General features: G+C 48.8%; 1 protein-coding gene across 4 annotated transcripts in view; it reads right to left on the minus strand.

Moving 5' to 3' along the window:
- rnmt (RNA (guanine-7-) methyltransferase) overlaps positions 1-9,158 on the minus strand; it is a 9,560-nt gene extending 402 nt beyond the window's left edge. Inside the window, exons 1-10 of one of the 4 annotated variants that reach the window (XM_060043954.1) lie at positions 9,049-9,158; positions 6,867-7,002; positions 6,343-6,469; positions 4,485-4,607; positions 4,045-4,160; positions 3,498-3,679; positions 2,545-2,709; positions 1,890-2,007; positions 1,465-1,560; positions 541-574 (exon numbers count right to left, since the gene is read on the minus strand). In XM_060043954.1, the coding sequence (XP_059899937.1) occupies positions 541-574; positions 1,465-1,560; positions 1,890-2,007; positions 2,545-2,709; positions 3,498-3,679; positions 4,045-4,160; positions 4,485-4,607; positions 6,343-6,469; positions 6,867-6,998 (1,093 nt within the window). In that variant the 5' untranslated portion in view covers positions 6,999-7,002; positions 9,049-9,158. Of the gene's footprint in view, positions 1-540; positions 575-1,464; positions 1,561-1,889; positions 2,008-2,544; positions 2,710-3,497; positions 3,680-4,044; positions 4,161-4,484; positions 4,608-6,342; positions 6,470-6,866; positions 7,003-7,979; positions 8,217-8,845; positions 8,869-8,907 lie in introns of those variants that run through there. The other 3 variants (XM_060043953.1, XM_060043952.1, XM_060043957.1) reach the window with 3 other exon arrangements.
- Positions 9,159-10,000: the final 842 nt, after the last annotated feature.

Genomic DNA, 10,000 nt, shown 5'->3' on the forward strand with positions numbered 1-10,000 from the left:
AGAGAGGGTTAGTGAGGGAGGGTTAGTTAGAGAGGGTTAGTGAGAGAGGGTTAGTGAGGGAGGGTTAGTGAGAGAGGGTTAGTGAGAGAGGGTTAGTGAGGGAGGGTTAGTTAGAGAGGGTTAGTGAGAGAGGGTTAGTGAGAGAGGGTTAGTGAGGGAGGGTTAGTTAGAGAGGGTTAGTTAGAGAGGGTTAGTGAGAGAGGGTTAGTGAGGGAGGGTTAGTTAGAGAGGGTTAGTTAGAGAGGGTTAGTGAGAGAGGGTTAGTGAGAGAGGGTTAGTGAGGGAGGGTTAGTTAGAGAGGGTTAGTTAGAGAGGGTTAGTGAGAGAGGGTTAGTGAGGGAGGGTTATGAGAGAGAAGCAGTCATAATGAAAACACCCGATATATGTGTGGAGAAGAGGTGAAGAAGAGGTTGAGGAGGTGGAGAAGGTAGAGGAGGAGGAGGAGAAGGTGGATGAGAGGTGAAGAAGTGGAGCAGAAGTGGAGGAGGAGTAGAAGGAGCAGGTGGAGGAGGAGCAGGTGGAGGAGAGGTGGAGTCTTACTTGCTGCCTCCCACTCCGAGCGGCTCAAGGTTCCCTGTGGAGAACAGCCAGACAGAAACCAGTTAACAGACCAGTACAGATAAACCTAGCCTTTATCGGTACTGTTTAAACCAGTACAAACCAGATTAAACTAGCCTACACCAATTTACACCACTATTAACCAGTTGAACCGAGCCTGCACCAGTCTAGGCCAGGGTAAACCAGTTGAACTGAGACCAGTCTAGGCCGGAGTAAACCAGTTGACCAGTTGCACCAGTCTAAACCGGTGTAAACCAGTTTAACCTGCACCAGTCTAGGCCGGTGTAAACCAGTTTAAGCTGCACCAGTCTAGGCCGGTGTAAACCAGTTTAAACTGCACCAGTCTAGGCCGGTGTAAACCAGTTTAAGCTGCACCAGTCTAAACCGGTGTAAACCAGTTTAACCTGCACCAGTCTAGGCCGGTGTAAACCAGTTTAAGCTGCACCAGTCTAGGCCGGTGTAAACCAGTTTAAACTGCACCAGTCTAGGCCGGTGTAAACCAGTTTAAGCTGCACCAGTCTAGGCCGGTGTAAACCAGTTTAAGCTGCACCAGTCTAGGCCGGTGTAAACCAGTTTAAGCTGCACCAGTCTAGGCCGGTGTAAACCAGTTTAAGCTGCACCAGTCTAGGCCGGTGTAAACCAGTTTAAGCTGCACCAGTCTAGGCCGGTGTAAACCAGTTTAAGCTGCACCAGTCTAGGCCGGTGTAAACCAGTTTAAGATGCACCAGTCTAGGCCGGTGTAAACCAGTTTAAGCTGCACCAGTCTAGGCCGGTGTAAACCAGTTTAAACTGGACCAGTCTAGGCCGGTGTAAACCAGTTTAAGCTGAACCAGTCTAGGCCGGTGTAAACCAGTTTAAGCTGCCCCAGTGTAGGCCGGGGAGCGGCTGGACCAGAGGAGGGCGTACCAGGGGCGGCCGGTCGGCGTCTCCCTTGCGGTGCTCCTCTGCGTGGGCGTACTGATCGCTCTTCTCCTCTGCGCTCTTCTCCTCCCCTGGGAACCGCTGAGGAGGAGAGGAGGGGTCACCACCTTACTGCTGGCACTGGGGTCAGAGGTCAGGTCAGGCGTAGGGGTCAGGTGTAGGGACAAGGGTAGGTTCAGAAGTCATGGTCAGATGTAGGGTCAGGGGTCAGATGTAGGGTCAGGGGTCAGATGTAGGGTCAGGGGTCAGATGTAGGGTCAGGGATCAGGGTCAGGAGGGTCTGGGGTCAGGTGTAGAGTCAGAGGTCAGATGTAGGGCTAGGGGCAGATGTAGGGTCAGGGGTCAGATGTAGGGTCAAAGGTCAGGAGGGTCAGGGGTCAGAGGTAGGGTCAGAGGTCATGGTCAGGTACCTCCAGGGCCATCATCCTCATCAACAGGCTGCGGTGTTCTTCTTTCTTCACGTGCTTCTCGAAGAACTCCTGGAACCGCTTCACAAACACCAGCTCCATGCCGTAGCCCCGCGCCATCCTGGAACCAGAACCAGACCAGTCAGAACCGGAACCACAACCATTACTATTCAGAACCAGGATCCAGTCAGGGGGGTACTTACTGACGTAGTGGGGGTACTTACTGACGTAGTGGGGGTACTTACTGACGTAGTGGGGGTACTTACTGACGTAGTGGGGGTACTTACTGACGTAGTGGGGGTACTTACTGACGTAGTGGGGTACTTACTGACGTAATGGGGGTACTTACTGACGTAGTGGGGGTACTTACTGACGTAGTGGGGGTACTTACTGACGTAGTGGGGTACTTACTGACGTAGTGGGGGTACTTACTGACGTAGTGGGGGTACTTACTGACGTAATGGGGTACTTACTGACGTAGTGGGGGTACTTACTGACGTAGTGGGGGTACTTACTGACGTAGTGGGGTACTTACTGACGTAGTGGGGGTACTTACTGACGTAGTGGGGGTACTTACTGACGTAGTGGGGGTACTTACTGACGTAGTGGGGTACTTACTGACGTAGTGGGGTACTTACTGACGTAGTGGGGTACTTACTCTTCTAGCAGCGGGAAGTAGACGAGGAACTCTGGCACGTTGACCACGCCCTCCAGGCTGAAGTGGTACTGGCAGCCGAACAGCGGATACGCCCCCTTCTTGTCAAAGGTCACCTGGAACACCTCGTTACCGAACTTCAGGGAGTCCGATGCCTCCACCCGTTTACTGCGGAGAGAGAAGAGGAGGCTAGTGTTAGTTAGAGTTAGTTAGTGTTATTTAGTGGTGGTTAGTGGTGAGTAGATAGTGTTGGTTCGCAGTGAGTTCCTCACACTAGCTTGTAGGCGTCGGGCCTACGAGCTAGTGTGGTTAGTGTTGGTTAGTGTTGGTTAGTGTTGGTTAGTGTTCCTCACACTAGTTTGTTGGCGTCGGGCTTGGTCCCTATGACGTGTTAGTTAGTATTGGTTAGGTAAGTTAGTGTTGGTAAGTGTTAGTGTTGGTGAGTGGTTGGTTGGGGTTTCTTACACTAGTTTGTAGGAGTCGGGCGTGGTCCCTATGAAGTGTTAGTTAGTGTTGGTTAGTTTTAGTTAGTGTTGGTTAGTGTTGGTTAGTGTTAGTTAGTTTTAGTTAGTGTTGGTTAGTGTTAGTTAGTGTTGGTGAGTGGTTGGTTGGGGTTTCTTACACTAGTTCGTAGGCGTCGGGCGTGGTCCCTATGAAGTGTTAGTTAGTGTTGGTTAGTTTTAGTTAGTGTTGGTTAGTGTTAGTTAGTGTTGGTTAGTGTTGGTTAGTGTTGGTTAGTTTTAGTTAGTGTTGGTTAGTGTTAGTTAGTGTTGGTTAGTGTTGGTGAGTGGTTGGTTGGGGTTTCTTACACTAGTTCGTAGGCGTCGGGCGTGGTCCCTATGAAGTGTTAGTTAGTGTTGGTTAGTGTTGGTTAGTGTTGGTTAGTGTTGGTTAGTGTTGGTTAGTGTTGGTTAGTGTTGGTTAGTGTTGGTGAGTGGTTGGTTGGGGTTTCTTACACTAGTTCGTAGGCGTCTGGCGTGGTCCCTATGAAGAAGCCCCCGGGCTTCAGGTGGTCGCAGGCGTTCTTCAGCATGGTCTCCGCCTGCGTCTGGCTCTCAAACGAGTAGTGGATGACGAACTGACTGCTGCACACGTCAAACTGCTCCCCCGGCTCCTTCAACTGCTCCGACAACAGCTCCTGGGAGGTCAAAGGTCAGGACCATAGCCTAGAGTCCATCTAAGTACATCCAGCACCTGATGCTAGCTCTAAAAGCTAGCATGAAGAGAGCATGAAGGCTAGCATTCAGCTCAACTTTAAGCCAAGCATTCAGGTTAACTTAAAGGCTAGCATTCTGGTTAACTTTAAGGCTAGCATTCTGGTTAACTTTAAGGCTAGCATTCAGGTTAACTTAAAGGCTAGCATTCAGGTTAACTTAAAGGCTAGCATTCAGGCTAACTTAAAGGCTAGCATTCAGGTTAACTTAAAGGCTAGCATTCAGGTTAACTTTAAGGCTAGCATTCAGGTTAACTTTAAGGCTAGCATCAGGCTGATGTGAAGTGTACCTTGCTGCAGTCTGCAGTGATGAACTGAGCGCTGAAGGTTTGGTCGTTTCGGGAGTCCCTCCGTGTCATGTCCTTGTACCGACTCTGGCACTGTTCCACCGAGACAGAGGCAATATCTGGCAACGCAAACACAGCATCACTAGCGATATCTGGCAACGCAAACAGAGCATCACTAGCGATATCTGGCAACGCAAACACAGCATCACAAGCAATATATGTCTACTCGGACACAGGATAACTAGCAATACCAGGTGACCTATGGTGACAGGTGACCTCCAACAGGTGACCTATGACCTCTGACAGGTGTCCTATAACAGGTGACAGGTGACCTGTGACCTCTGACAGCTGACCTATGACCTTTAACAGGTAACCAACGATGACAGGTGACCTCTAACAGGTGACCTATGACCTCTGACGGGTGACGTGGGCCCCGGTCTCACCTGCACAGACCAGGTGCTTGATGTGGCCTTTCTTCCACTTCAGGAGGTCGCCGCCCTTCCCACAGCCGAGGTCCAGGACCCGCACGTCTCTGCTGCTCGGCCGCACCCGCTGCAACGTCTCCCCTGACACACATCACCAGGTTAGTGCTGGTCAACTAGTGATTAACACTCATCACTGGGTTAGTGCTGGTCAACAAGTGATTAACACTCATCACCGGGTTAGTGCTGGTCAACTAGTGATTAACACTCATCACCGGGTTAGTGCTGGTCAACTAGTGATTAACACTCATCACCGGGTTAGTGCTGGTCAACTAGTGATTAACACTCATCACCGGGTTAGTACTGGTCAACTAGTGATTAACACTCATCACCGGGTTAGTACTGGTCAACAAGTGATTAACACTCATCACCGGGTTAGTGCTGGTCAACTAGTGATTAACACTCATCACCGGGTTAGTGCTGGTCAACTAGTGATTAACACTCATCACCGGGTTAGTACTGGTCAACAAGTGATTAACACTCATCACCGGGTTAGTGCTGGTCAACTAGTGATTAACACACAGCATTACAGCTGGTTAGTACTGGTCAACTAGTGATTAACACACAGCATTACAGCTGGTTAGTACTGTCAACTAGTGATTAACACACATCACCGGGTTAGTGCTGGTACTAGTCAACTAGTGATTAACACACATCACCGGCTGAGTACTGGTCAACTAGTGATTAACAAACATCAACGGGTTAGTGCTGGTACTAGTCAACTAGTGATTAACACACATCACCGGGTTAGTGCTGGTACTAGTCAACTAGTGATTAACACACATCACCGGGTTAGTACTGGTCAACTAGTGATTAACACACAGCTTTACAGCTGGTAAGTACTGTCAACTAGTGATTAACACACATCACCGGGTTAGTGCTGGTACTAGTCAACTAGTGATTAACACACATCACCGGGTTAGTGCTGGTACTAGTCAACTAGTGATTAACACACATCACCGGGTTAGTACTGGTCAACTAGTGATTAACACACAGCTTTACAGCTGGTTAGTACTGTCAACTAGTGATTAACACACAGCATTACAGCTGGTTAGTACTGTCATCTAGTGATTAACACACAGCATTACAGCTGGTTAGCACTGTCAACTAATTAACACACAGCATTACAGCTGGTTAGTACTGTCAACTAGTGATTAACATACATCACCGGGTTAGTGTTGGTACTAGTCAACTAGTGATTAACACACATCAACGGGTTAGTACCGGTTCTAGTCAACTAGGGATTAACACACATCACCGGGTTAGTACTGGTTCTAGTCAACTAGTGATTAACACACATCACCAGGTTAGTACTGGTTCTAGTCAACTAATGATTAACACAGCATTACATTCTATTGGTTATTGAGGACCTGGTTAGTGAGGGCCTGGTTTGGGAGGACCCATTTAGTGCAGTATCTATGAGGACCTTGTTAGTGAGGACCTGGTTGGTGCAGTACCTATGAGGACCTTGTTAGTGAGGACCTGGTTAGTGAGGGCCTGGTTTGGGAGGACCCATTTAGTGCAGTATCTATGAGGACCTTGTTAGTGAGGACCTGGTTGGTGCAGTACCTATGAGGACCTTGTTATTGAGGACCTGGTTAGTGAGGGCCTGGTTTGGGAGGACCCATTTAGTGCAGTATCTATGAGGACCTTGTTAGTGAGGACCTGGTTAGTGCAGTACCTATGATGAACTGGTAAGTGATTACCTAGTTAGTGAGGACCTGGTTGGTGCAGTACCTATGAGGACCTGGTTAGTGCCGTACCTATGATGACCTGGTAAGTGAGGACCTGGTTAGTGAGGACCTGGTTAGTTCAGTACCTATGAGGACGCTCTTCAGCCAGTTGTTGAAGTTCCTCATGTAGTAGATTCTGCTCTGGCTGCGAGCCGCCAGCCCGGTCTCCTGCAGCTTGTTGTAGTGGCTGGCTACCTCCACACTGTGGCCCGACTACACACACACACACACACACACACACACACACACACACACACACACACACACACACACACACACACACACACACACACACACACACACACACACACACACACACACACACACACACACACACACACACACACACACACAGAGATAGGGAGTAAAGTGGCTAACATGGAGACGTGCTAACATGGAGACGAGCTAACACGGAGACGGGCTAATGTGCTAACATGAAGACGTGCTAACATGGAGATGTACTAACATGGCAACGTGCTAACAAGGAGACGTGCTAACATGGAGACGTGCTAACATGCTAACAATGAGAAGTGCTAACGTGCTAACATGGAGACGTGCCAACATGGAGACGTGCCAACACGGAGACGTGCTAGCATGGCGAGCGGCTGACCTCGTGTCGTTTGGCGGCTGGCTCCTCCTCCAGGTCCCGGGTCCTCTTCCTGCTCTTGTCCTGGGGGGAGGCTCCTGCTTCAGGCCCCCTCTCCTCCACCTCCCCTCGCTCTGCGGCCCCCAGACAGGCCATGACCCTGAGGACGACGGGCGGGTCAAAGGTCAAACACACAGGTCACCTGTATGACCCTGAAGAGGACAGGCGGGTCAAAGGTCAACCGCGCAGGTCAACGGTATGACCCTGAAGAGGACAGGCGGGTCAAAGGTCAAACACGCAGGTCAACGGTATGACCCTGAGGAGGACGGGGGGGTCAAAGGTCAAACACGCAGGTCACCGGTATGACCCTGAAGAGGACAGGCGGGTCAAAGGTCAACCGCGCAGGTCAACGGTATGACCCTGAAGAGGACAGGCGGGTCAAAGGTCAAACACGCAGGTCAACGGTATGACCCTGAGGAGGACGGGGAGGGTCAAAGGTCAAACACGCAGGCCAAAGGTCAAACAGGCTGGTCGACGCGCAGGTAGGAACCTCTTCTTCAAGTTTGCCGTTCGCTTGTCAAGCAGGAATCAAAAGGAGTCCCAGGGATGAGAGATTCACAGGATCACCATGGCAACCACAGCTCAGATGGACGGATGCTCCTTTTGGACCCGCTGTTCACCAGGAATCAGAACTTCACCGGCGCTCTGAGGAAATGCGACTCTGGTTTATGCTTACGTTTGTAGATCACTACTATATATATAAGATAGAGTAGAGGTGAGGATGAAGCCAGCATCTTGAATTCATGCATTCACTAATCACCCTCTAATGGTGCGCAAATAACAACCTTGCGCTCGACACAGCCAGAACCAACCACTCATTGTCGACCTCCGGAAAGCAAAGACAACCATCCACACACCCATTCACATCAACGGGGCTGAAGTAGAGCGGGGCACCAGCTTCATGTTCCTGGGTGTCCCCATTTCACAAGACCTCTCCTGGTCACTCAACACCTCCACTCTGATGAAGAGAGCTCAACAACGCCTCTTCTTCCTCAGGAAACAAATATAAAGAAAAGCTGGACTCTCCCCTCAGATCCTCCGGAACTTCTATCGCTGCACCGTTGAGAGCATCCTCACCCACTGCTTCACGGTGTGGTATGGGAGCTGCACAATGGCTGGCAGGAAAGCCCTACAGCGAGTGGTGAAACTGCTCGGATCATTGGCACTCGATCACTCCCTGCCCTTCATCACTCCCGGTGTCTGCGGCGTGCAGACAACATCATCAAGGACCACACACACCCCAGTCACGGACTGTTCTCCATACTCCCCTCTGGGAGACTTTACAGGAGCCTTAGGAGTCGAACCACCAGGCTCAGAAACAGCCTCTTTCATAACACCACAACACTGCTCAACACTAAGGCCCCGCCCCTCCCCCCGCCACTGCCCCCTCCTCCTTTTGAACATGGACTATGAACTGTCTGACTACCTCGGACCACTATGCACTTTATTAATGCACTTCAACAATGCACTTTATATGATCATATTGCATTCTATGGACTACGGACTGTCTGATTCCTCAGAACTCGAAAAACACATTTTAATGATTGCACTACTGGTTAGATGTAAACTGCATTTAGTTGTACTGGTTGTCCTTACTTGTGCTATGACAATAAAGTTGAATCTAATGTAATCTAATATCCCTTCCTAAACTTGTAGCACTGAACCTAAGGCACTAGTATGCCTCTCTCTCTCTCTCTCTCTCTCTCTCTCTCTCTCTCTCTCTCTCTCTCTCTCTCTCTCTCTCTCTCTCTCTCTCTCTCTCTCTCTCTCTCTCTCTCTCTCTCTCTCTCTCTCTCTCTCTCTCTCTCTCTCTCTCTATATATATTTATATACACAGGCTGTAGTATGTATGTATGTATGTAGGCAGTTGTATATACGCATACAGGCAGTAGTATATATATATATATATATACAAACGTTATAACGTGTGTGTATATACAGACCTTATCATATGTATATTCCGTAGTTCTAACTGACTGACAGTAGATGTTTAAGCTCAGCTCACCTGCCCGGTGAGGATGGCGTGTGGAAGGAGATCAACAAGATAGTAAATAAACTGAAGAGAGCTCAGATATAGAGATTCTAAAGATATTAAAGATAGTTAAGACAGCAGAGCGCCAACGGTGGAGAACAAAAACAAACTCACGTTCACTTCGAATCCACGCAGTGAGGAAACTTCCGCTTGGTAAGCAAGCTTCCGGAACCACGGGTTGCCAGATCGGGGCTAAATCCCCTAATTCCCCGAATTCATAGAAGCAAAGGAGATTGAACGGTCACATATATTCAACCAAAACCCAGCTAAAGAGACAACATGATATAAGTATAACTTAATAGAAAAAGTTAAACAAAAATAGTACTAAAAAATGAAAACATAGAAACTGTTTCTCTCTGTTGGTGGATATAGACACTGCCGTCCTCTGCTGGTGATTATAGACATGGCTGGTGACTATAGACACTGCTGCCCTCTGCTGGTGAATATAGAAACAGCTGGTGAATATAGAGACTGCTGCCATCTGATGGTGAATAATATAGCCACTGGCGTATCCCTGGCAGTATACACGTCATGCATGGTCTACCTTTACTATAGAGTCGTGTTGGCCCTTCTTATGAGTACCAGGAGGACTTGCCCCTAGCGCCTTGCCCCTTGTGCCCTGGCCCTAGTGCCTTGCCCCTGGGGGTGGGCAGGCTGGGGATTAACCTCCACAGAGATGATTGATTGATTGATTGATTGATTGATTGATTGATTGATTGATTGATTGATTGATTGATTGATTGATTGATTGATTGATTGATTGATTGATTGATTGATTGATTGATTGATTGATTGATTGATTGATTGATTGACTCTTTTAATGACCACACAGCCAAGCTGCTGGAATTAGTTTTTAATACAGCTCCTTGGTACAGGTTCCAACAATACAATAAACACTAAACATATAACATAGATATACATACAGACAGACACGTCACATAATACATAAGGGCCATGCTTAATCCTCAGCGTTCAGAGTTCAGAATGTTAAGTGCAATAGGATTAAAACTTGTTGTTTTGGAGGCAATTGTCCTGTGAAGCCTCCAAGAGGGCAGTAGCTGGAAGA

Source organism: Gadus macrocephalus, chromosome 22 (assembly GCF_031168955.1).
Source record: "Gadus macrocephalus chromosome 22, ASM3116895v1".
Classification (NCBI taxonomy): Eukaryota; Metazoa; Chordata; class Actinopteri; order Gadiformes; family Gadidae; genus Gadus; species Gadus macrocephalus.